At 40.3% G+C, this 26913-nt stretch overlaps 1 protein-coding gene across 1 annotated transcript in view; it reads left to right on the forward strand.

Moving 5' to 3' along the window:
- Positions 1-26913, forward strand: part of CNTN4 (contactin 4) — a 501156-nt gene that overhangs the window by 463111 nt on the left and 11132 nt on the right. The window contains exons 12-20 of the mRNA XM_029243779.1: positions 8318-8493; positions 13236-13356; positions 17373-17531; positions 19639-19788; positions 21512-21582; positions 22639-22873; positions 24829-24941; positions 25511-25697; positions 26126-26238. Coding sequence (XP_029099612.1) covers positions 8318-8493; positions 13236-13356; positions 17373-17531; positions 19639-19788; positions 21512-21582; positions 22639-22873; positions 24829-24941; positions 25511-25697; positions 26126-26238 — 1325 coding nt within the window. The remainder of the gene's footprint in view (positions 1-8317; positions 8494-13235; positions 13357-17372; positions 17532-19638; positions 19789-21511; positions 21583-22638; positions 22874-24828; positions 24942-25510; positions 25698-26125; positions 26239-26913) is intronic.

The following is a 26913-nucleotide window of genomic DNA, read 5'->3' on the forward strand; positions in this document are numbered from 1 at the left end:
TGAGTTCTTTGTACTTTTCTGACTACTTTTCTATAAGTTTGAAATTATTTCGAAATAAATTATTTTTTAAATAAATTACTTTTCAAATGAATTATGTTCTAAAAGCAAGAAAAAATTCTAAGTGTGGCCTTGGAGGCAAAAATCAGCAATGAGCACAGACAAAGGGTCAGAGTTTGCACAGTGATTGAGCCCTTAGGTAGCTACTTTTTTCTGTTCAGTAGTCAATTTAAGTCAGGATAAATAATAAGAAATACAGCACAACAGCTTCCCAACGTACAGCATGTCAAGGTTCAAGTCCCTACTTTGGTTAGTCACCAACACTACCATTCATGGGTCATCACCCAATTAATCTTTAACCGACTCTCATGAGTAGGGACAGAGCTAGGCACGGGGGTTTATAAAAGTGTAAGATGTGGTCCCCGACCCCCAGGAACGTGATTACAAGGGAGAAACGGGATATATGTCAGTGATATTCCACAACAGTGCTCAAGCTTAAAGTTGAAGAAATAGGACAGTTAATGCTGACAAGCTTTACACAAGGAAAGGATCACCCGTGAGGAGAGTAGTCAGGAAAGCGTTGGGAAAGTGGTTTGGATTCATACACTCTTAGGAGAAATAACAGGCTTCATCTACCCTGGCTGGCTTTCAGTGTCTCCTGACACACCCTCTCTGATGGAGCCCACCTCCACTTGAATACTTCAAGAAATAGTGATGCATGTTCTCCTGAAGCAGCCCATCTTCCTGTTGATAAGATCAGATTATTTGGAAAGTTCTCTTTTATGTAGAGCCAAACTGTGCCTCTTTGTACGTACTGTTGCTTTCTACTTTGGGACAACACAAAATAAGCTCAATTCATCTTCTGCCTGTAAACCCTGCACATATTTGCAGACCGGTCTCATGTCTCCTCTCATTTCTCTTACTCCTGTCAAACATTTTCATTTTTTTTAACTGTTACAGATTTATTAGCTCCTTCACTAACCTAGGTGGACTGCTCTGTCAGTGAATCCAAAGGATGTTCCTAGTAAGCTGTGGTCTCATTAATGAAGAATATAATGGGATTTTCACCTCTCTAAGACGGAATACCACATGCTATGAAATGCAGCCTAAGATTGCATTAGCTTTCTTTGGCAGCAGCACGGGCCATGTTGAGACTGGAATGCTCAAGTGTCTTCCATGTGAACTGCCAACCCAGTTTTTCCCCCAGCCTGAACCTATGTAGTTGATTTTATAAGTGTAGCTTTTTGCTTTACCCCTACTAGATCTCATCCTAAAATAAAGAACTGGTCCAGCTTGAAATCACTGGGAATTTTGAGTCTCATCTCATGGGTAGGGCATCCCTTTTTTATGTGTGTTTTATGCAAAATCGATGAAAAATAGTACATCCAGCACTGGTTTTGCTTTTATTTTAAAAAAAATATGACCAACCAGAGAGAGCTTAAATTCATCCCTAGAGATTCTCCCTCTAGGTTGATTGTGATCATTAATCAACTGTCTTTGTTGTGGCCTTTAACGACTATTAAAAATAGTTCTCTATCCAGCCCCCCTTGGTGTCATTTGAGGTGAGTTGACTGTCAGCTCTTTCACTAACTCTTGTTTTTGAAGGATCCCATTTTTTAAAGTTTCCCTACAAAATTTAATGTAAAAAAGAAGACACAACCTGACTGCGAGGCATCATCAAAACCATTACAGTTAAGAAATTCACTAACAAAAGGAGATGTATACCTCCCATGAATGAAGATGACTAAAACACACATTTTAAACACTTTCCTTGATAGGCACCAAGTGAATAGCTTGGCACTGTGAGGGAAAGGTAAAGAAATTATAAATTGAAATGGAAGGGTTGATGTAATAAAAGGCAAGCAACATCAAAATGGAATTCTTATCCCATAAACTACAGGCACTTGTTGTTACAGATAACAAAAGCCTGAAATCAGAAAGCTTTTCTTCCAACAGTGAAAGTCAGAATATAATATGACTTGAGTAATATGTTACAACTTGTACATCTAATTGTTTTTTTTTTTCCTGCTCCTCAGAATTGATCAATGTTAACATCTTGGAATATGTGCAGCCAGATTTCTTTTAAGAAAAATAATTGTTTTTATAAAAGTATACATGTTGTCCTTAAGCAATTTGAGCAAAGCAGAAAACACAAAAATGAAAATTAAACATTAAATTTTAGCTAAAATTAATAGGGAAAGAAAGTACAGTGAACATAAAGTGTTTCTTCAATATGAGAGATAATTTTCTTTAAAAAAAAAAACCTCTAAATTTAAGAGATTACAAAAAACATTAAGATGTTAGAGTCCACATTTTTATTACATGCTTTAAATGTATGTGAGGGTTTTTTTTACATTTTTTATTGAAGTATAGTTGATTTACAATGTTTTGCCAGTCTCTGCTGTACAGCAAAGTGACTCAGTTATACACATATATACATTTTTTAATATTCTTTTCCATTATGGTTTATCCCAGGAGATTAGTTATAGTGTCCTGTGCTCTACAGTAGGACCTTGTTGTTTATCCATTCTAAATGTAATAGTTTGCATCTACCACCCCCAAACTCCCACTCCATCCCTCTCCCTCCCCACTGCCCCTTGGCAACCACAAGTCTGTTCTCTATGTCCGTGATTCTGTTTCTGTTTTGTAGATAGGTTCATTTGTGCCATATTTTAGATTCCACATGTAAGTGATATCATGTGGTATTTGTCTTTCTCTCTCTGACTTACTTCATGTAGTATGATATATACACCGCACCTTCTTTATCCACTCATGTCGATGGAGTGGAAATCGTGCTGCTATGAATATAGGGGTGCATGTATCCTTCTGAATTATAGTTTTGTCCGTGTATATGCCCAGGAGTAAGATTGTTGGATCATATGGTATTTCTAGTTTCCCGAGGAACCTGCATACTGCTCTCCATAGTGGCTGCATCAACTTACATTCCCACCAACAGTGTAGGAGGGTTCCCTTTTCTCCACACCCTCTCCAGCATTTCTTATTTGTAGGTTTTTTAATGATGGCCATTCTCACTGGTGTGAGGTGATACCTTATTGTAGTTTTGATTTGCATTTCTCTAATAATTAGTGACGCTGAGCATCTTTTCATGTGCCTCTGGCCATCTGTGTGTCTTCTTTGGAGAAATGTCTGTTAAGGTCTTATGCCCATTTTTCAATCAGGTTGTTTGTTTTTCTGTTGTTGAGTTGTATGAGCTATTTGTATATTTTGGAGATTAAGCCCTTGTTGGTCACATCACTTGCAAATATTTTCTCCCATTCTGTAGGTTTTTTCATTTTTTGTGTTTTTTTTTGTTTTTTGCTTTGTTTTGTTTTTGTTTTGTTTTTTATGGTTTCCTTTGCTGTGCAAAAGCTTATAAGTTTGACTAGGTCCCATTTGTTTATTTTTGTTTCTATTGCCTTGGGAGACTGACCTAAGAAAACATTGGTACAATTTATGTCAGAGAATGTTTTGCCTATGCTCTCTTCTAGGAGTTTTATGGTATCATGTCTTATGTTTAAGTCTTTAAACCATTTTGAGTTTATTTTTGTGCATGGTGTGAGGGTGTGTTCTAACTTCATTGATGTACATGCAGTTGTTCAACTCTTCCAGCACCACTTGTGGAAGAGTCTGTCTTTATCCCATTTTATAGTCTTGCCTCCTTTGTGAAAGATTAATTGACCGTAGGTGTGTGGGTTTATTTCTGGGCTCTCTATTCTGTTCCATTGATCTATATGTCTGTTTTTATACCAATACCACACTGTTTTGATTACTGTAGCTTTGTAGTATTGTCTGAAGTCTGAGAGAGTTATGCCTCCTGCTTTATTTTTTTTCCTCAGGATTGCTTTGGCAATTCTGGGTCTTTTATGGTTCCATATAAATTTTTGGATTACTTGTTCTAGTTCTGTGCAGAATGTCATGGGTAATTTGATAGGGATCACATTAAATCTGTAGATTGCTTTGGGTAGTATTGCCATTTTAACAAAATTAATTCTTCCAATCTAAAAGCATGGGATATCTTTCCATTTCTTTGAATCCTCTTTAATTTCCTTCATTAATGTTTTATAGTTCTCAGCATATAAGTCTTTCACCTCCTTGGTCAGGTTTATTCTTAGGCATTTTTTTTATATGATTTTAAAAGGTATTGTTTTTTACATTCCCTTTCTGATATTTCATTGTTAATGTAAGAAATTATGCATCTAGTTGTTGACCTAATCATTAACAGAGTGCTTAATAATTAAATCTCCTTCCCATGGTTGTTTTGACCTTTAGAACAAAGCATAGTTTACTTTCTGACCTCTTGATATTATAGAAAACACTATAAAGCATAAAAGAATTTTTTTTTACTCTAGGAAAGTTAAGCGCTTGGTAAATATATATATATATATATATTTATTTATATTTATATTTTGAGCATCAATCCTCTGGAGTTCTAAATTTATCATTCTCTGTGGGATGAACCAACCACAAGCTAGAAAGTTTAGGAGTGTTGTTGGTCCTATTTATTGTTGCTATTTAATTACATCCAAACCCAGACATCAATTCACATCTTGAGTTCTAATTGCCTTTGAGAGTTCTGTGCACAGAACAATAGCTGGAGTGACTCTTCAGAACAGAAGTTGTAAATATAGGTTCTTCCTGATCTCAATGAATTAAAACCAAAGGAGGGGAGACAGTTTTGTTTTGAAGAAGCCATCTGTTTATTTGTGTACAGTGTTTGTATTCAAATTTCAAGAAATTCATCAAGTATAAAGCATCAGAATTCATAACACAGAAAACAGGAGTACTGAACAAGCATACAATTTGAGAAAACCAAGTAGCTAATGAGGTTTTGAACCTCTTTAGTTTAATCTTCTCTAGTGCCAAGGAGACCTCTCTGGTGTGTGTACAGTGCCTGTCTTCCTTTGCATTGATTCTTGGTACTTCAGGGCTCAAAATGTGAATTGGTGACAAGTGCTAAGGTAATGAATTAGCAGCTGTCAGCACAGCAACTGTGCCAGCATAATCCTTGATTTAGAGCACTTCTCTCGTCCTTGGTTAACAGGCAACTGAGTTCACCAGTAATAAAATCTGTCCCAGATAGCTACACGTGCATAAAGGGATGAACATTTATTTAGGAAACAAATGTCAATTAAAAATGTCAGCCAGAATTGTATATGACTCTAGGCTTTAGGGTAGGTGCCAACTGCAAGACATTTTTAAGGACCTGAACGTGGACATTTGACTCTGCACTCATCATTGTGATGTGTAAGCTTATAGTTAGAGCCAGCATTTCAGGCATAAAATCATCACTTCTTTTTACCTGTCTAAGGCAGTAACTTGATTACTCTTGCAGTGAAGCCCTCTGAAACCATCTTCACCCCATGGCCTTCTTTGAATTTCTTCTGCATTTACATATCCTCAGCTGACTACACATAATCAAGAGTGCAAATTGCTATATTATGCCCTTAGCCTTGTTGCATGGATGACTTGTGAATGGATATCATGTTTTCAGCTAAATGAAGGGAGTCAGCTTAGCACAATAGATAATTCCTCAACCACCCTTAGGTATCAGTTTCCCGCATCTGTTAAATAGCCGTATTTGTTAAATACTACGTATTTGTTGAGAATAAATGAAACAATCCTTGTCAAGCGTGTAACATGGTATCTAGAATGTGAGGGGATCGATTAGTTTTTACAAATAAGTTTTTTTATATCTTTCTTGGTACTAGGGCACTGTTATCCTTATAACACCTAATGAGTGCTTGGTAGATAGATCAACAAATGAATGAAGGTACATTAAAATGAAAATCTAAATTGTGAAATCAATGGACAGCTATTTAAAATAGAATAAGGTGACATCTTGCCAAATACAAACCACAGACATATATCATTTTGTCCAGGAATTATATGTTCCAATCTTCATTTTATAGGTGAAAATTTAAATTAAAAAATGATAAATGACATGTTAAGTCAAATGGAGCTATTCCTAGATTTTCTGCTTAGCATTATACTAAGGTGATTTGCTCTCAACTCCTTCGCTCATTTAAAAAAAATCTCAGTTTGTATCTTTTCCTGTGCGTCAGTTAACCAATGGAGTATATTTTGATTATGTGACTTGCAAAAAGCCTCAGGCTTTGAAACAAACAGTTTTGTCTCCCATTACCTCTTAGCTAGGAGTACCTGTTTTTCACTTCTCATTTCATGGACATCATTCGTTCAGCAGTGACTAAAAGCACACCAGTCCACGCATCATGAGCTTTACCTACTTTCAGAAAACAGCAAAAGTATGTCCCTCCGCTAGATTATACTCTATTTATGGACACAGGCTTTCCTTTTTTAACAACCTGAGATGTTTGCTTTCCACAGTTGGATAAAAGGGTAGAAAAACTGTTTTAAATACTCTCTTTAAAGAGGAAACTTTTGTGGGTGGGTTGTTGGAAAAAAAACACCAATCAAAAGTCTTCTATGAGACTCCATTACAAAATTCTCAGCTGAGATTTTAATCTAAGAGCTACATTCAGTAAATGTTTATGTGCCACACAGCGTGTGAAACACAATCCTGTGAATGTTGAAGGGGATTAACCATTGTTTTTATATTGTTTTTGTTTGCTTTTGGTTTGTCTTCTTTATTATGGTTTGTTTGGTTGGTTTTGTTTGACTTGTACAGAGAAATTTCTGGAATATGGCTGAATTCATAATTTTATTCCTTAGGCACTTATATGACCTTTTTATTTAACTCAAATTGCTTTTCACCATTTTATTCTCTGACACCATTTATGAAAGCCTATTTCAGTGAGAAATAAGAGACTACCTATGTGTGAATGTAGTTCTAGAGTTTATAAACTATCTTGGCTAAGCAAGTCCTTTCTGTTCCCAATTAAAACTGTAATGTAAAGGGTGAATTTAAAAATGAATTAGTTGTCCTTATTTTAAATAAGTAATACATGGGGCTTTCCTGGTGGCGCAGTGGTTGAGAGTCCGCCTGCCGATGCAGGGGACACGGGTTCGTGCCCCGGTCCGGGAAGATCCCACATGCCGCGGAGCGGCTGCGCCCGTGAGCCATGGCCGCTGTGCCTGCGCGGCCGGAGCCTGTTGCTCCGGAGAGGCCACAACAGTGAGAGTCCCGCGTACCGCAAAAAAAAAAAAAAAAAAAAGCAATATATGAGTAAAGTCAGACAGAGAAAGACAAATATTATTATATCATTGATATGTGGAATCTAAAAAAATGATACAAATGAACTTATTTACAAAGCAGAAAGACTCACAGACATAGAAAACAATCTTATGGTTACCGAAGGGGAAGGCAGGAGCTACGTTAGGAGTTTGGGAGGAACTGATACACACTACTGTGTATATAAAATAAACAAGGACCTACTGTATAGCACAGGGAACTATATTCCATATCTTGTAATAACCTATAGTGGAAAAGAATCTGAAAAAGAATGTATATATATGTATAGCTGAATCACTTTGCTGTACAGCAGAAACTAACACAACATTGTAAATCAACTATCGTTCAATAAAAAAAAGTTATATATACATATAATTTTGTCAGTGATGTTCATTACAGCATTATTTATAATTATAATAAAATTTGCTAAAATGTTTACTAGTTTCAAAGTGATTGAAACTATTAACAGCATATTATGCAGATTATAAAAATATGTGGATAAAGGTATAAGCCTATATTAATTAGAGAAAAAAGGAAAATCACATGTGTAGCATGTTTACAATAATGCAAAACAAGACAACTGAAAAATTATGAATCCAAAAGACAGGAGGAAATTATACTAAAATGAAAATAGGGGTTTTATCTGGACAGTCAGAAACTAAGTAAGGATTTTGTTTTGTTTTGTTTTGGTCCCTTCTTTCAAATTCCCTGAATTTTCTAAATTCCCTATACTAAACATGTATCACTTTTATAATAGGAAAAAACCCCAACAAACTTCAAATTAACATGGATTTTCCTGTTTGCGCTCAGCTGTAGTATTGCTTTCTAGTGAAACTGGGGAGATCTAAAAACCTTTTTGAAGAGATAATTTCAGAGCAGTCTGCCAGCAGTAGGCCCTTCCATAAGTGTCTTAAGAGAGCTAACCCCAGTGCTCCCCAGCTGAGTTCTGCTGCTCTGTGAAGGTTCACATAATAAGTGTTTTCATCTTTTCATATTAAAAATGACCTCCTGGCCCGACTCTGAGCTTCCCAGATGACTAAGGTTTGCCGGGCACAGACTAAGACAAAATAAAGCAAAGCTCCTTAGTATTTCATCCTGCACTTGGATTCTACGTTTTATTTCCACACCAGCTCACAGGCTTTGTTGCTTTGCTTTGTTTTCACTCTCCAGATCCAACAAGGGTAATGGTACCCCCTTCCAGTATGGATGTCACTGTTGGAGAAAGTATCGTTCTGCCATGCCAGGTAACCCACGATCACTCGCTAAACATCGTGTTTACTTGGTCATTTAATGGACACCTGATAGACTTTGACAAAGACGGGGACCACTTTGAAAGAGTCGGAGGGGTAAGTATTAATATCAAACTATCCTCAGGAAATGCAATCAGCAACTAAAGGTCTCAAAACTGACTCAGATGAGTCGTTTAGACTAACTTTTGTTCAAACACCTTATTTCCGAAAACTCTTGGTTAATATCTGCTCCTTTCTGAGTGATGATTGCAGCCCTGCTCATTGAGCCACCTATAGGCCATGCCTTTTCTTAATCCTCATAATCCTTAACCCTATAGGTTAGTTATTCATTACTGTGTATGAATGAGAAAACTGAGGCTAATGGGAGCTATATGACTTGCCTGGCCCTCACTGCTACTAAATTGCAGAAATCAGCTTCAAACTTCAAATCCCAAGTTCTCTGCCCCATACTGTACCATATGCCATTGAACCTGATGAAGAAAATAGCTTAAGGACAGTTTACTCAGATGCTTTTAGGCTGCTGTTTAAACACCCTTTGGCTCTTGTAGAAGACTTACCATTGTGAGGTTAGGGCTCTCTTTCTCGAATCTGAAAGTCTGATCAGATTATTTAGTATCTCCAGATAACTTGAATTCTAATCGTTGAATTTTCAAAATGCCTTACTTTCCATAAAATACACATAGTATCATTGAACTCTTACACAAAGAAGAGGTTAACTCTGGAAACAGTTTGAATCTATCACAATCATTCTCAAAAATAATTTTTCTGCCCTTGGGACTTCCCTGAAGGTCCAGTGGTTAAGACTTTACCATCCAATGCAGGGGGTGCGGGTTCAATCCCTGGTCGGGAAGCTAAGATCCCACATGCTTCACGGCCAAAAAAAACAAAACATAAAAAAAAACAGAAGCAATATTGTAACAAATTCAATAAAGACTTTAAAAATGGTGCACATCAAAAAAATCTTAAAAAAAAAACATTGTTCTGCCCTAACATAGCCCTACTCTCCTATTAGCAATGAAGATTCGGGGGATGGGGGGATAAATTGGGAGATTGGGATCGACATATACACACTACTATACGTAAAGTAGATAACTGATAAGGACCTATTGAATAGCACAGGGAACTCTACTCAATACTCTGTAATGACCTGTATGGGAAGAGAATCTGAAAAAGAGTGGATATATGTATGTATAACTGATTCACTTTGCTGTACACCTGAAACTAACACAACATTGTAAATCAACTGTAGTCCAATAAAAGTTAAAAAAAAAACAAACAGGTTCATTCTGGCTGCTATTATCATGGAGGAGTCCAATCAAAGACAGCAGAATATAAGCATGAGTCTGTGTTGAAAAGCCCTCCCATCCCTCATGCTCCCACAGGAATCGGATTTACTCACCTCATCTTACCCCCATCCCTTATGTTAGGAATAAATGGGCTAAGGCTTACAGACTATTAACATGTGGAGGGCCTATGTTCCTCTCAAAGATAATGCTATTCCTCTTATTTACATTCTCGCTGCCTTTGTCAAACAGTACCTCTCCACTGAATTACAGAACACCAAAAATGATTTGAGTAACTATTTTCTCAACTCTCCCAAGGATCGTATACAACTGGTACCATTTTAGATGCATGAGACAGAAGTTAATTCATTACGTCAGTGGATGGCTCGAGTCGTTAGTAATTCTCTCTTGGAGTCCTGGTTGAGGAAGGCTGGATGAAATTGCCATTATTAACCATTCTGAACCACTTTGATACGGTTCAGCCTAATAACTCTGCCCAAGTGAGAGTGATATTAACTACTTCACAAAGGCATTGAGGATATTAAATACCTTCAGGTCTAGAAAACTACATAGCGCAATGCCTACCACAAAAGAAGTATGTGAGAAACATTAACGGTTGTATTCATTGAAGGAGGGTAACATTAATTCTAATAACATAAGCATATATACTGAGAAAACCTTCATAGATTAAGCAGACTATTTGTTTTCAGACTAAAATAAATGTCTTGGGCATAAGAGGTAATAAAAAATAAAAATATTATCTCTCAGAATGGCACAGGCACCAACAAATCAGAACAGATGCTTGGGCAATCAAAATAGATGCCCTGCCAATCAGACAGATATGCACTTCATGCTGGACGGGCTGCACGTCAGCCAGGGCTGAGGCACAGATGGAGATACCCGTGATGGAGTCAAGCACTAGTGACCGCCTTTTGTCGAGACCTCTGTCCATGGAATCACTCTCATTAGCCTTTTGTATGGGAAGTGTTTGTCTCTTTTGTGATACCAGTACTAGCACCAATCAACTATTGCTAAGAAGTAACTGCAAAATGCGGGACAGCGCTACAAATTGTGAGAGCTAAGTGTATTAGCCACCAGGATCATAAGTGTCTATAGGGTTAGCGCTGGATAACAGAAGAGGTAAGGAAGCAATTCTGAAGTCAAGCCCATTTCTCAGTTTCTGCTTCCTGTGTCAGTGTGGTACAGACGATGCTTGAGAGAGCCGACCTATTGCAGTGTTCGGAAGAGTTATTATTTCATTGTCCTCTGAGCGGCTTTGAGTGTTCGGTCAGGAACAGAGCAGACAGCAGTGCTGTTTTGTTCTCTTTGGTAGGAACATAAATGTAGATCTCAGTAAACAGTTTGGTCTGTATGACTTTGAAGGGAAAGAGAAAGTTACTGGAGTCTCCTTCTGTGAGACTCATACCTCAATCCCGAGTTTATTTTTTTCTTTGTTTCACTTTTTACGTTAAAAACACAAATCGGGTCAAAATCTGCAAATAAGGAGAGCACACTCCAAACCACACAGTCATAAAATTCTGTTAATGGATTGCTGTGCTCTGAAATCTGCTGGCTACAACTGGTTTCTTTGACCTTCAAGCCCTTGTTGAATAAAACAAATTATTGAGATAGTGTAGCCATTTCCTTTAAACCACTACGACTTCCCACTTTCCCTGCACATACCCCCTTGTGAGGCATATTTTTTGTTTAAGCCTCTGTTCAAAGTCCTAGCGCATGAAATGTCTTAGGTAAAGTAGTATTAATAATCATGATGGTGATGATAACTTATATTTGCAAAGTGCCTAATCATTTATCAAGCATTTTCATATATATCAGCTCTTTAATCCTCACAGAATCTCTGTGAAATATGGTAGCAATTACCCTATTTTACTAGCAATTATAAGACTTGATTAGTAAATAGTAGAATCTGGATGAGAACCCAAGTGTTATAAATGAAATACAGATTTCAGGTTTAAAAAAAAAATTCACAGCTCTCCTTGAATTAGATTAATGTCTTTGACATAATTGTTTCACAAGGAAAACTGATCGTAGCCATCCGTAATACTAGTTTAAATTTACCCTGTGCTTCACAGTTTTCAGGATTTCACATACACATAAAATCTCATTTGATTCTCACAAGCTAGCACGGTAGGCAATGCATCCTTCTTTCACAGGTCAATAAACTAAGGCCCAGAGACATTAAGAGACTCACAGGAAGTCACACAGCAGGGATCAGCCCCAGAAAACTAAGTCCCCAAACTTCAGCTCTCTCTTGACGATATGCTTTTGCCTTTCTTCTAATCCTGTTTACAACTATTGGCAGTTCTGTGTCTTTCATTGCCGTGGGTAAATATGTAATATGCTGTACTGAAACCAAGGAGGAAAACTAAGTACACATTTAGAATGAGAATTAGATCTTTCCAGCTGATAGTACAGCAGTCTGGTAACGAGTAGGAACTGGAGCCTGAAACCGTGTGGGCTCACATTCTGGTTCTGCCACTGATCAGCTAAGTGACTCTAGGCAAGACGAATAACCTCTTTGTGCTTGAGCTTCTTCATCTGTAAAGTAGGGATAATAAAAGTACCTACCTCACAGGACATGTCAGTATTTGGTGTAATATATGCCTGCCAGATATTAAGTACCATTAAGTATTATCCAATATTATTGTCATTTAGAAGCATAACAAGAGGGCCAAAATAACCTATGTTATCTTGTCATCCATCAAGGTTTAGAAATAAGCATAGCTTCCTGACTCTGAACCCTTGGGTGTTCGCTTGCTCAAGCAGTTGTTCTCCAAGTTTTTGATGAACAGAGCTCTGAAACCGAACTCCAAGGTGTAGCAGTGTTCTTCAGTTGAAATGCCAGCTTTGTGATGGCCTGTGGAGGCATCTCCTCACATGTATTAAAAGTCCCGTGCTGGTGAATGATGTAGAAATATTTCTAGGGCACATAGACATCCGTACCGGGATGTAATTAGTCCTATTCATCTGCTGATCAAACATACACTTGGCATTGGAAAACAAATTAGCCCCCTTCCATACTAGGTGATGCAAGATTTCCTTGGAGAGTCTGGTCCTCATAATTCATTAATTCAAACCTGGGAGCAGTCAGAATGATGCCTGTAAGACAGGGGTGTGCAGCAAAATACAGATGCTTCCAAATGTGGGCTTGCCTCCCCTTTCCAAATAAAGAGTTCCCAAGTACTGCAGTGCCAGCGAAGGCTGTAGGCTGAGGGCATATCTGAAGAAACCCACAGGACTAGGTCAGCAGCTGCTTTATTACGTAAGTTTAAGTGCTTCCAGCGTGGATGGCAAACTGCTCCAGAGACACAGAGAAGCCAGACACCTGAGGTCTTGTCCTAGGGGTGTTCTGAAGATGTTGCTCTTGTTATCTCTCAGGCAGGCTCACATATTTTTAATAGGTCACGGCTTGCATCACTAATGTTTTCATCAGCCAGTGTAAAATAAATCCATTAGTCACAGTGTCCTTCATGTGATAATGATATTTAGAGCTCATTAAAAAGTAATTGTAGCCACTTTCCCCTACTTTATCAGCAGGATTCAGCTGGTGATTTGATGATCCGGAACATCCAGCTGAAGCATGCTGGGAAATACGTCTGCATGGTCCAGACAAGTGTAGACAAGCTGTCTGCCGCTGCTGACCTGATTGTGAGAGGTATGGGAATTTTGGGTTTTGTTCTTAAAATATACTTGTGATATCTGCTCCTGCACAGAGTTCTAAAAACCTCAATGGTTTAGAATTACAGGGGAAAAGACGATAGAAGGTAAACATTGAAAACAGTGGTTAAGAGTCTACAGAAGTTTTCTGTGCAGCTGTTTCTCGTAGGGGATCAGAAAGTGCAGAGCAAACTCAGTTACTCTGTACTGAAAATAACTCCTATAAATGCTCCCAGTACTCTGATTGATAGTGTTGGAGTTCAACACCAGAATAACTAGAACAGAATAACTTTAGATTAAGAAAAGCAAATAGCTTAGAGAAGGATGAAACTGTGCCTTTTGCTGTTTTATCTGGGCTCAACCAAATTACAGTAAGTCCCGTAAATACGAACCTTCAAGTTGCAGACTTACAAAGATGCAAACTTGCGTTCCATCAACGTCAGGCGTGAGTGAAATTGCAGCTTGCCCTCCATCTTCTGTTGTTGACAATCTTTCAACTCTGCCATCTCCCACTTCCTCTCCTTCCTGCAGTCAGTAACTCTTCTTGCATGTTGACTTGATGCCAGCCCCTGTAGGCCAGCTGTTGTACTACTGTACTTTTCAAGGTACTGTACTGTAAGATTAAAAACGTTTTCTTTATTTTTTATGTTTGTTTTTTATGTATTATTTGTGTGAAAAGTATTGTAAACCTATTACAGTACAGTACTATATAGCTGACTGTGTTAGTTGGGTACCTTGGCTAGCTTTGTTGGACTTAGGAACAAATTGGACTTACGAACTCGCTCTCAGAATGGAACTCATTCTCGTGTAGGGGACTTACTGTAGTGAGTTAGGTCACTGATGTAACAGTGGCTTAAGTAAAATCATCACCAGTTTTTCCCATTTGTTTTCCCCTAAAGTTAATACTTCTGTCCAGTTTCTAAAATATGGCTTTAGAAGGAAATAGTTCCTGCCTGGGATATAGTCAATAAGCAGGAAGTTGATGTCAAAACTGACATTGGTGAGATTCTCTTGCATATGACAGACATGGCCTAACTTCATCCAAATGGCTGTGAATGACTTGGCTGAGCCTCAACAAACCAATGTTTAAAGGCACAGTAAGTGGACTTTTAAGAACTATTTTTTTAATTAAAGTTCAAGTCTTTGTGAACCAGTGTACATGCCAGAATCAAACTGATGCATGCTCAGGGGTTTGCTAAAGTTAAATGTAAAGCCAAATCAGAACATCCAAATAATCTCTTAGCCAGCATCTCCTTCATTCGAACCCTAACTATTGGTGTTGAGGAATCTTTGGCCAGCAGAATTTTGAGTGCAAGCAAACAAATACAGGAGGTGTCAGATTTGGAGGCAGGATGAATCTGAGTACACAGAGAATAAGATATTATTGGAAGCCACAAAAAGTGTTGCTATATCCTGTGGGCGTAACGTGAGGGGGGAGGTGTGTGGAAGTTAGCAACTCAAACTGATTGTCAAGAGAGGATAAGAAAAATAGCTTTTCCATCAGGTCTGCTTTGGTTCCCCTTTAAATCGCCTTAAAAACCTTTCTATAATGGAAGGAATAAGGGCCAGAGAAGAGAAAGAACTTCCAACCTGGGTAGAGCTACCCACAGTATAACCTACGGGACTGGGTTTATTTCCACTTTAAAATACACCAGAGCTGGTCTGCTCTCCCACTGGGGACCAAAAGAATTCTGTTGTTGAAAATGTATCCTCTATTTCATTAGAATAGTGTTCAGATCAGCAGTTTAAACACCAATAAATTAGACTAATAAATATTTAAATTAGTAATAGTTGAATTTCTTAAATGATATTGTATACTTCATTTCACAGAAAATAACATGAAATACCAAGAGGAATTTGCAAATGCGGTCTAAAAGAACATCTAGCCTGATCAGTTAATAAAGCCAATAAATTAATATGCCATTTTAAACTATCATCTTTTGTTTTACCTCCTCCTAGCTCTGCCCTTTCAGCTTTTCTGCGTGTTGCAGAGGCAAGGCTGGTATGCGTTGCACTGACCTGTAAGAGATTTTTGTGTCTGAAACTAGTAAAGCTTGGAGTCTTGTCTCTGGCTTCCTTGATTCTCTGATATCTACTTTATTTAATCTAGAGCACTCGAACAGCAGCTAGAAAGGCCACCCTTCCCTGAGAAAGAAACAGGGATGCAGGTGTAACACCTGCATTCCCTCTGCTGTTGCCTGTGACACAAACTGTTTGAGCCCCAGACCATGTTACCACTTTGCTCAGAGGATAAACATTTGCTCATTTTGTCATTTTGAAAGAGAGACCCAACTTCCCCAAAACAAAGGTGGTAAACATTCTGCAGGGTGTAGCATATCTACACTTGGGTGGGGCTGGTAGCAGGGACGTAACAAACAGCAAACCGCGCTGTGAAAGTACCATCTTACCCCCCGTGGCCAACTTCATGCCACCCCTTCATGTCCTTCTTCCTAGTTGCCAACAGTGGGCTCAGATCTTCCGCTATCAATTTAATTCACTGAGGAATGTGGAGAGGAACACTTTTCTCCTTGTGGTACTTTGATTCTAAAGGCCATGGAAGGAGCATCTATTTTAAGAAAGGATGGGAATGCTAGGATGAGAAAGCTGGTGAGAAAAAAAAAAAAAAAGATTATATTGTCTTCTGGACTTTCCTCTGATTAATAAGAGTCCTGAAGACCAGAGGTTACCTCAGTTCTATCTAGGTGGCATTAGACTGACATGCTGAAATGTCACCATGGAAAATTAATCAGTGCCAGCATACCGACTTGCGGACCTTTCATTCAGGAGTAGGAGGGAGAAGATAAATTTAGTCTCATCTGTGGGTCTATAAGAAATGATTTTTAAAAAAGGAAAGAGAAATTTAGGGCATCACTTAAAGGGTGCGGAAGTGAGTCCCAGAACAAAGTGTTACTTCCAGAAATTGCCATTAACTTCTCAGCACTCTGTGAAAGGTCTCTTTCTTCCCTGCCCCTGCGCCGTGGCCCCGTAGTATTTTGGAAGAACATGTGATTGCTGTCCTGGGCCTCAGCACATCCCTCCCAGGAAGATCTCCTTCCTCCTGTCTAATGGACACAAGCTGTGTCGTTATGTGTCCCTCACACTCACCTTCTCTGCCCGGGTGGTCACTTGTTAGAAATGCCTTTAACCGCCTGCTAAGAGAGTTTCATGTTGGAATCAAGGACAGCTTTGAGTCTTTGCTCTGGCTCTGCTGTTATTTTTGTGTTTGCTTACCAACCACTTTCCAGCCCTCTGTTTCTTTATGATTTACAAGCCTTCATTTAAAACTGATTTCCTCCTGTTTCAATGGTCTAAGTACAATGGCAGAAACAATGCACATCCAGAGCAGAAGGAGGAAAATACAGGTGTGAAACTTACAGAAACTGCCAATGTGGTCCTTCGACTCTCAACCCGATTTTGAAATCGCTTTGAAGAAGGCACAGTCTTGGGGCTCGTGCACACAGGCCACTTTCACAGCAGTTCCCTGGCACGCAAGTGCGTGTTGGCATTTTACGTGGACATTCCAATGCAGCTGGAATGTACAGAGCAGCACTGAGACCCCCAAAGTTCTAAAGTCACCTTCGCTCACATCATCAGGGGTAGAAGTGACCATTTCCAGAAGGCTCCAATCTTCACTTAGTGTCCAACCCATAGTAGGAACGTGTAATATATGATGGATGGATTAATGAATTTGGGCCCTGGTGGTACCCCAATATTCTCTCTTGACATCTAGAACAAATATCCTATTGTAATTCTTTATATACCTACTGGTTTTTCCTATTATATTGTGAAGCCGTGGAAGGAGGGCCAGGCCACGTCTCGCTCATCTCTGTAGTTTCAGAGCCTAGGAGAAAGCCAGGCTCCTAATAGCTATTCAAAAAGTAATTGACAAGTGATGAATCTGTGGGTGGATGAATCAAAGGTTGAATAGGTCAGCGCCCCATTCAACAAAGTGGTCCCATCCTTGGACATTTGAACACTCTGCTCAACTTCTGAGGGTCTTGCTCTTTTTCTCAGGTCCTCCAGGCCCCCCAGAGGCTGTGGCCATAGATGAAATTACAGACACCACTGCTCAGCTCTCCTGGAGACCCGGGCCTGACAACCACAGCCCCATCACCATGTATGTCATTCAAGCCAGGACTCCGTTCTCCGTGGGCTGGCAAGCAGTTAATACAGGTACCATGTTGGATGCCTGGTGCTGGTGTCTCACAGGGGCTTCTGAAACTCAGCAGAATGGACACAGCTCTGTGGCAGAAGCCGAGAGGTGTCTAGGTTCTCATTCAGACACAGCTACAGATGAGACTTTATGGCAGTGTTTCCTATACCTCAACCAGTATACTATTTGATATTTTTCTTTCTACTGATTCATATTTGTTTGTTTGTTAATTTGTTCTAAGCAATAAGTCTGCAATGATAGTAGGTCTGTTGTGTTATATTTTTGACACACATTTTAAAATACATTAGTTATAAAAATAAAATGCATCATCTATCTGTGCATTGCCTAAAATCATATGTGTACCACTAGTGGGGCACTTTGAAAAGCAGTGGATTATGTTACTGTTTAATCACAGTCTTTGTAAATTTTGTACACTGCTTTCAAGAAACCCGTATCTAAGGGCCGCGTGGAGCCTCTTGACTTGCTGCCCATTTTTTTAGATGGATATATTTGGGCATGAAGAGGCATGAGATTTTGTAAAATTAAAGAATACATGTGTTGGCCGTACCATCCCTGCTGCTGTCTATACCTCCAAATTGACTCGTTTTGTTATTTTATTTAGGTTTCGTTTGAGGAAAATGTGGACAAACAAGTAGTTATTGCAAGCAAGTTACACACTCTTCTAGTCTTTCCATTTTAGCTCATCTAACCTCTGAAATGGGTTTCTGTGTTTCCAGCTGAATCATTGACTTTCTTCTGAGTCACGGGAGTGTATTAGGAAGGAAGGAAAGGAAAAATCTGGACGTTAAGGAGATAAGAATTCTAGTCCTGACTTTGCTAGTCAGCAGATTTCTATACATCTTCATTTTCCTCTTCTGTGAAATGGGAATAATAAGAATTGTTATGACCCCATACAGAAATGATTGTGATACTTAAAAAAAAATAAATTGCTGAATAAATATAATGAAGGAAAGGAGTGGGATGAAGTTGCTGATTCTCACGACGATAATAATGATGGTTTACAAAGGAAAACAGCTGGAATTGGTTAAGCCCTTACTGTGTGCCGTATGTTCTGCTAAGTGCTTTTCTTGAGTGTTCTCAACTGCACTGTGAATAGATATTGTTATTCGCCTTATTTTATGGTGAGGAAACCAAGGCATGGAAAGGCGAAGCAACTTGCCCAAGGTCATTTGGCTACTGAGTGTGGAGCTAGGGCTAGAATCCAGGTTGTCTAACTCCAGAACCCACTTTCTTCACCTTTGGAGGGAAGGACTCTATAAGTGTGGTCCCAAGGAGGCTAGAAGCCACTGAAGCCTAGTCACAGGGGCCTCAGCTTTGTCACAGGGGACGTCCCTCTGAGTCTCCTGGGCCCATTGGGAAATCTTCATAGTAATTAATTCAAAACCCAAAAGGTTGTGCAGTGAGCATAGAAGCCAAGTCCAGAGCTCCATGGCTTGTGGCATCAAGCAGGGGGCCCTGTCCTCTGTGAAGGGAGGCCTTCCGCAAATCCTGCTGGATGAACACTATCAAATTCTGCCTCTCTGACTCTTTTTCTATTCTTCATGGGCCGTTCCTTTTATGTTTACAGATTCTTTCTTTTGGTATGCTAACACAGTTCATTAACAGTAGTTGTGTGGATTTATAACATTATTACTCCATTGTTATAATAAGTTACAGAGCTTGAGCCATGCAGTCAGACAAAGGTGCAAATCCAGTATGACCTTGGGCGAGTCACTTGACCTTCATGTGGTACGTTTTCCTCATCTATAAAAATGAAGAGAATAATTTCACCTTACTCATAGGGTAGTTGGAAGGATTAAACAATATGCCCAGCCCGATACAGTAAATGCTGAAAAACAGGTGAGGTGAGAACAATAGTGATTATGGTCAAGTAGCTTTGGGCTTTGAAGACTGTCTTTCGTGATGTCATCTGCTGGTGTGTGATTTGAGTTTATTAGTCTGGCACAGAGAGGTCTGGGATTACCTCCCTGCAAGGGCTGTTTGTGCAGCTACCCTCAGACGTGCAGCAATGCCCCGAACACAGTAATGGTGACGATGATGGATAGAAGTTCCTATCTTCCTAACGTGGAATCCTATGAAACATGCTCACCTTTTGATGTCTTTCAGTCCCAGAGCTCATTGATGGGAAGACATTCACAGCAACTGTGGTGGGTTTGAACCCTTGGGTCGAATATGAATTCCGCACAGTTGCAGCCAACGTGATTGGGATTGGGGAGCCCAGTCAGCCCTCTGAGAAGCGGAGGACAGAAGAGGCCCGTGAGTAGCACCAAGGATACAGGAGCTCCTGTTCCTTAGGGAAAGGCTTTGAATCTCCCTGCACTTCAGCCCTAATGAGGCTCTGTGCTAGCCCACCCTTCCCTGAGTGACTGTGATCATCAGAAATGAGACCAATAGATGCTCAGCCTTACCACCAGGGAGTTTCATTATTTTGTTGGTGTTTTTGTTTTTATTTTTATATATTAACTTTTATTGAAGTATAGTTGATGCACAATATTATATAAGTTATAGGTGTATAATATGGTGATTCACAACTTTTGAAGGTTATACTCCATTTATAGTTATTATAAAATATTGGCTATATTCCCCTGTGTGATATGTCCTTGCAGCTTATTTTGTACATAATAGTTTGTACCTCTTACTCCCCTACCCCTGCGTTGCCTCTCCTCCCTTCCCTCTCCCCACTGGTAACCACTAGCTTGTTCTCTGTCTCTGTGAGTCCCAGCAGTGAGTTTCAATCCAGAGTTATGTTCTCACTCTTCCTTGGGTTCCCTGGTACAGGGCGAGACACTCTGCTTCGTTCTCTCAAACACCACATCTTTCTTCACTGGTTCCTTTGTCACCAAGGCTCTCCTACCAGGATTATTATTTTTTCAAATGCACACCCACACTTCAAATGAAATCAACTCACAGAAATGTCAAGTGGCAAAGAATAAGTTCTTCAGAAATGTTCAGTAAGATTTTCTTAGGGTATAAACCCTTCCCAAAAGCTAAGGTTGGGAACATCCTAGTAATTCACGCAAGCCTGGCCGGCAGTTTTATAGCAGCTTCTGGGTACGCAGCTTGGGTGAGCACAGTGAGAGAACAACATAAATTCATCTGCATCCCTTGTATTTGTCTCACATAGAGTGGGAGGCCTAGTGTGGGTGTGTGTGAAGGTCCCAGCTGCGATGAGGCCAAATGTTTATTGAAGGAAGAGGAAGGCCCCAGAGCAAATGGAAACTCTGACCCTACTCTTGGACACAAATCCATCTGGCTGTATTTCGTTGGCTTTATCCAAGGGGACATTCCCAGTCACCAAATCTATACCCCAGCCGGACATTTTTAGATTCTGTCTGGAGTCTTTCATTACAGGATGATACCATAGCTAACCCCATGCTTCCTTTTCCCCTCCAAAATCGTAATTTAATGAATTCCTCTCAGCGATCGTGAGGGGGAAGCTAGCATAATTTGCCCTCTTTTACAGAAGAGGCCCGTAAAAGAAGGCCTCTGCACTCCTCCGTTCTGTCTGTGCCGCACTGTTGTTGGTTGTCGACATCGCTCTGTAATCGTCCTGCATGTGTTCCCACCCTCCAACTAGATTCTGAGCTCTGCACGGGCAGAGTGTGTATCATCACTTCTTTGTGTACCGCCACGTGGTTCATAGATGCCTACCCAAGCCTTAGAACCAGAACCTCAGTCCTTTCCTCATCCCCCTGAACTTTGGCCTCTAGGGGTGGAGCTGAATCATTGTTCAGTCATGTCAGATAACAGGTGTGCCTCTTGTTGAATGGGAAAGAGGTAACTAATAGCAGTTTCCTGGGTATGTTTCACTTCCGCGAGCTGATGCTTCGGGACCCTCAACCATACAATTTCTGATCTCAGGAGACAAAGCTGTGTGCATCCGAGTATCTGTTTAAACGAGTCACCTCAGCCAGGCAACCTTGCTGGCCCTCTTGGCCTTTGCCACCTGACATGACTTGTTTTTTTGTCTCCTGAACAGTCCCCGAAGTCACCCCAGCTAACGTCAGTGGAGGCGGAGGCAGCAAATCTGAACTGGTTATAACCTGGGAGGTAAATGAATCAAAGAACGAAAGGAACATACATTAGCCTAGGCTATTGTATTATTTTACTCTGTGTTAAACGTATATGGGAAGTTGCCTTCTCTGTTTTTAACAGCCAAAATCCGTTTGAGTGCAAACACTCCCTCTCACGTGAATGGCTAGCAGGAAAAGATGGCGCTTGCCCATCAGTTGTGGAGTCAAGTTTTAATTCGGTTGGTCACAGGAAAAACAATCATGAAAGGGAAGAGAACGTAAGAAAAAATGTATATATGTATAATATGCACATTAAAGAAGGCTGGTTTAGAGAAAACCAGTTTTTCTTTTTTTCCTGAATTACTGCAACGCCAATTGATTTAAAACATCTGCCCACAATAGACTCTGTGTACCAGCACAATTTCCTAAGATTGGCTTTGCTGCAGGAGCCCTCTTGTGTAAAGTATTTTTTCACCAACGTAGAGGTGTGTTAGTCACCACTTTATTAAAAATTGATTTTGAGACAGGAGGTCATAGTTTCAGAAAGAGTCCACAATGATTTTGAAGGATTCTAGGCAACAGCCACGGAAGTTCCAGTCTGTCATTTAACCAGAGCCCCAGCAGTGAGAGAAACCACTCACCCCTTCCAGCCCAGCACTTCCGGGCTGAGAGGGAAGATCTTGCCTGAGCCAGGATGGTCCTCACTTCTTTGGTGAGAGCTCTTTCAATGAGTGTCCGTGTGACCCTGGAGGAAGGATCCTACTAGATGGTACATGTTGGGAATGTTGCTTTTTAGATCAACTGTCCAGTGTCTTCCACAGTCATTTCCTACAGTTTCAGAGCTGGGTCTCCCCCATCAGGAAGCCAGGCTCTCCACTGCAGGTTTTCATTGATTTTTTTTGAACCCTGCTTCAATCCCCCCTGAATATCTCTGGTAGACTGATGGCAAATCCCAAATTGAAGACTCTCGACAAAGCCCCCATAAGATAGCATGAACACAGGGGCGTGTGTAGGGGTGGGGAGTGGAATAAAACAATGTAGCATCTGCATCAAAGTACTGCAGCCTCTGAAGACCGCCTCCCTTTCTTCCCAGACGGTCCCTGAGGAATTACAGAACGGCAGAGGCTTTGGTTACGTGGTGGCCTTCCGGCCTTATGGCAAAATGATCTGGATGCTGACCGTGCTGGCCTCCGCGGACGCCTCCAGATACGTGTTCAGGAATGAGAGCGTGCATCCCTTCTCTCCCTTCGAGGTTAAAGTGGGCGTCTTCAACAATAAAGGAGAAGGCCCTTTCAGTCCCACCACCGTGGTATATTCTGCAGAAGAAGGTATGATGTTTCTTCAATTCTGAGATGTTGACTTTAGGACGTACAATCAATTTAGCACTCTACCCATAAACTGAAGGCATATCCTGAATCAAGAGAAGCGTACTATGAAAAATATGATTCATTATCTACCACCAATCTCTTAGAAAGATAGCAACTCCACGGTGTATAAAAACAAATGCTTATCCTTTATTAATTCCACTGCTAAGGACCAAAATCTCAGGTACCATATAAGATCTTCATGTCTATGTATTTATCACATTACTTTCAACAGAATTCTATTTTATTTTATGCCTTTAAGTGAATGCCAAAATATAATTTGTATTTCCTCTCAATATGATTTTTTTCATAAATCACATTGTACTCAAAAATTATTCTGTTATTAAAGAATAGAGTAAGTCACAGAGCAGTGTGATTGCTCTCATTGTCATCTCCGGTGTTATCATGTTTAGGGGTTCTCACTCATTTTCACTGCCTCTGTGCCATCCCTGCTCTCAGAATACCTCTCCTAATGGCCTTCATCTCCATCGGAGCTCACCTTCATTGTTTCAAAGGTGATGTTCAGAATGAGACCATATTAAAAGTTGAGTCACTGACTTGGAGTAAGTGAAGATGCAATGAATTCTTCCATCCAGTTAAAAAAGTCAGCCCCTTAGACTCGGTGGTCCTGCATGATCTAGCCCCCACCTCTCTTTTCTGCCTCAACTCCTGCCCCTCTTCCCTGCATACTCCATGTTCCAACCATAGCCAAAGGACTTGCAATTCTCCAAACAAGCTTGAGCCCCTAGTATATGCTTCAACTTCTCTTAAAGTTCCCTGCTTTGCCCACCTTGTGACCTCATGGTCATCCTTCAAAACTCAACTCAAACAACCAAGGCCTTCTCTCATTTCCCCAGGCCCACGGAGTGAGGTGCTTCTCTTTTTCCTTGTGTCTTAACATTGCTCTGTTATAATTCTCATCTCAGTGTATTATGAACTTTGAATTTTAGTTTTGTGTGTTTCTTGAGGGCCGGCTATTTATTTTTTACCTCTGTGTCACCAGTGTCGAAACGTGTATGACACACAGACCCCTAATAGATACTGAATGAATTAACACATAAATAGAATCACACATTGTTATAAATAGACAAAACCTTAGGGGTCTCCATGTATACCATTTTCTGGAACAGAATGTGCATTCCAGAGGGAGCACACAAGTTGACTGTAAACGTACTAGATGAACCTTTAAAATTATTTAATACTTACGTATTGATTTGAGTTGCATCAGAAAAAAAATACAGCTATCAAACCAAAACCAGGCTTTCATTTGTGTTATAACTCACAACGTGCCTGAGTTGTTCATTAAGAAAGACCACTGAAGGAAAATCTTTACCTAAAAATGGTACACAGCTCTGGCAAAAATCTGGCAAAAAGAACTAAAATTTAGGGGACAGACTGTGTCCAGACTCTCCTTTGCAGCTGAGGAGGTTGAGGCCCAGAAAGCATAAATGACTTGTACAGCCAAGCTCGTAAGACATGCAGCTGGCTGTGCAGAACTGAACTGTCACCCGGCCCTCCTGAAACTTAGTCAAGTCAGTTGACTCTCCTTTTTTCTGTCTAATTTTCATAACCAGTGACTATGACTCTCACCTAGGACAAATGCTAATTAAGAAGGATGTGTGTTAAATAAATTGCTGGCTGTGAAACGTGGTGCTTAAACTTAAGTGTCCTGGGTTACTTCCCTTCCACCTACCCCTAAATTTAGAAGCCAAAGACTGAAAAAGTCTCTTCACCACCATCTCCATCACCATTCTCTCCCAGCTGTTAATGATGGTTTCTCTGTAAAATGAGGGTTTGGATCATAATCACTAAGGACTATTCTATAATCATTGATTCTTTGCCCGTATGATGCCTTTGCATCTAGAAGCCTATTCTGATGCAGCTGATAGAGTCATAACTTTTTCCATACTTATCTGCAGAACCCACCAAAGCACCAGCCAACATCTTTGCCAGAAGTCTTTCTGCAACAGATGTTGAAGTCTTCTGGGCCTCCCCCATGGAAAAGAATAGAGGTCGGATACAAGGGTATGAGGTAAGCAAGAGACAGGTGCCTTGGTTCTGGGAAAGGGTCCCTACCCCTCAATGAGAACTTTCTAGACACCCTCTGATGGGAAAAAGACCTAAAGTTCCATTTAGAGGCATTTGTTTTAGAGAATCGTTGTTTCTAAAGGAGTGTGAATGGAAGCCCTGAGCATTCCACTGTGAGATTACCCGTTTCCATGGTACTCTCCAGAGAGCTCTGTCTAAATACATGCAGGTCTAAGCATGTATAAGATGGTTGGCAAAATGAGCTTTGACTTCTGATACACCGAGGATCACTTGGGCTCAAAACAAGGTGGGGAAAAAGGGAGAAATACCCAACCATGACTGTGCCAGTTTACCATCTCACTCTGAAGCTAAGAACAAAAAGGGGGCCTTTGCAATTATCGATGATCTCTCAGCACGCACAAAGCTCTTGGTTCTGAAAGCTCTGCTTACGACTTGCTGTATAGAAAATTAACTCTGTCATAAGAATCTTGTATTTAAAAAAAAATCACCTGATGACGTTGGAGACATCCCCAATAGGTATGACATCCAAGGTCTTCCTTTTTATTTTCTCAGGTAAAATACTGGAGACATGATGACAAAGAAGAAAATGCTCGAAAAATACGAACAATAGGAAATCAGACATCAACAAAAATCACCAACTTAAAAGGCAGCGCTCTGTATCATTTAGCTGTCAAGGCATATAATTCTGCAGGGACAGGCCCCTCCAGTGCGACGGTCAACGTGACAACCAGAAAGCCACGTAAGAACATTCTTGCTCAGAAATATTTTAGAGATTCATCAAACATATTCCAAGCTCATTCCCATCCCCACCTCCCAGTGATCATTTGCATACTAATTGGTATCACTATGGAAATTCAGATTTACCTTAGCATTTTAACTGAACCTTTCCGAATACCATACAAAATTCATTGCTCCGGAGGACAGAAAGATAAATGTTTTCTCCTCACTGGGAAGGGCCACTTCTTTTAGCTATAAATGTTAGGTGACCAACTGAATCTTTTTCCATTTGCAATGCTGTATCTCGTCAGATTTTAGTGACCTTGAAGACACATATTAGTGCAATAGCCCGTTAAATTGCCTCCACTCTCGAATTCTAGGAAGGAGATATTCCTCAGAATCCATTGAGATTTAATAATCTGTGACTTCGAATATCTTAAATTTTTACAGCGCCAAGTCAACCCCCCGGAAACATCATATGGAATTCATCGGACTCCAAAATTATCCTGAATTGGGATCAAGTGAAGGCCCTGGATAATGAGTCGGAAGTAAAAGGATACAAAGTGGGTAATTTCTTTTTGCAGAGGCACCTACTTCTGCTGTTAGTGGGGACAGACTGTTCTCATGAATCTTAAGAACCCTGTCTTCGGGGCTTTCCTGGTGGCGCAGTGGTTGAGAGTCCGCCTGCCGATGCAGGGGACACGGGTTCGTTCCCCGGTGCGGGAAGATCCCACGTGCCGCGGAGCGGCTGGGCCCGTGAGCCATGGCCGCTCAGCCTGCACGTCCAGAGCCTGTGCTCCGCAGCGGGAGAGGCCACAGCAGTGAGAGGCCCACGTACCGCAAAAAAAAAAAAAAAAGTACCCTGTCCTCTCTCTCCCTGACAGCGCTCTGTCAGCCTCTTTCTCCCAAGCACCAAAGTGGTTTGGTCTGAGTTTTGTCAACAGCGCATGACAGCTGGTCAGGATTTAGAGAATCGCCTATAGTTCGGGCTCAGGCAGAGACAATCAGAAATAGTTAAAGACCCTGTGGTCTTTAACTAAAGGTCTCCAAAAAATCATGAAGAACCACATTTTAAACATTTCTACTGTCAGTTTTGTTCTGTGCTTGTCTTGATGGTATTTTTAATCAACAGTAGTAACTTCTCCCTATTACTAATGGTTGATCTCTTTTGTTCATGTTCCTATGGTTAGGGGTATGTATACACACACACACACACACACACACACACACACACACAC

Source organism: Monodon monoceros, unplaced genomic scaffold, assembly GCF_005190385.1.
Source record: "Monodon monoceros isolate NGI ecotype Baffin Bay Population unplaced genomic scaffold, NGI_Narwhal_1 Super_Scaffold_3, whole genome shotgun sequence".
NCBI lineage: Eukaryota > Metazoa > Chordata > Mammalia > Artiodactyla > Monodontidae > Monodon > Monodon monoceros.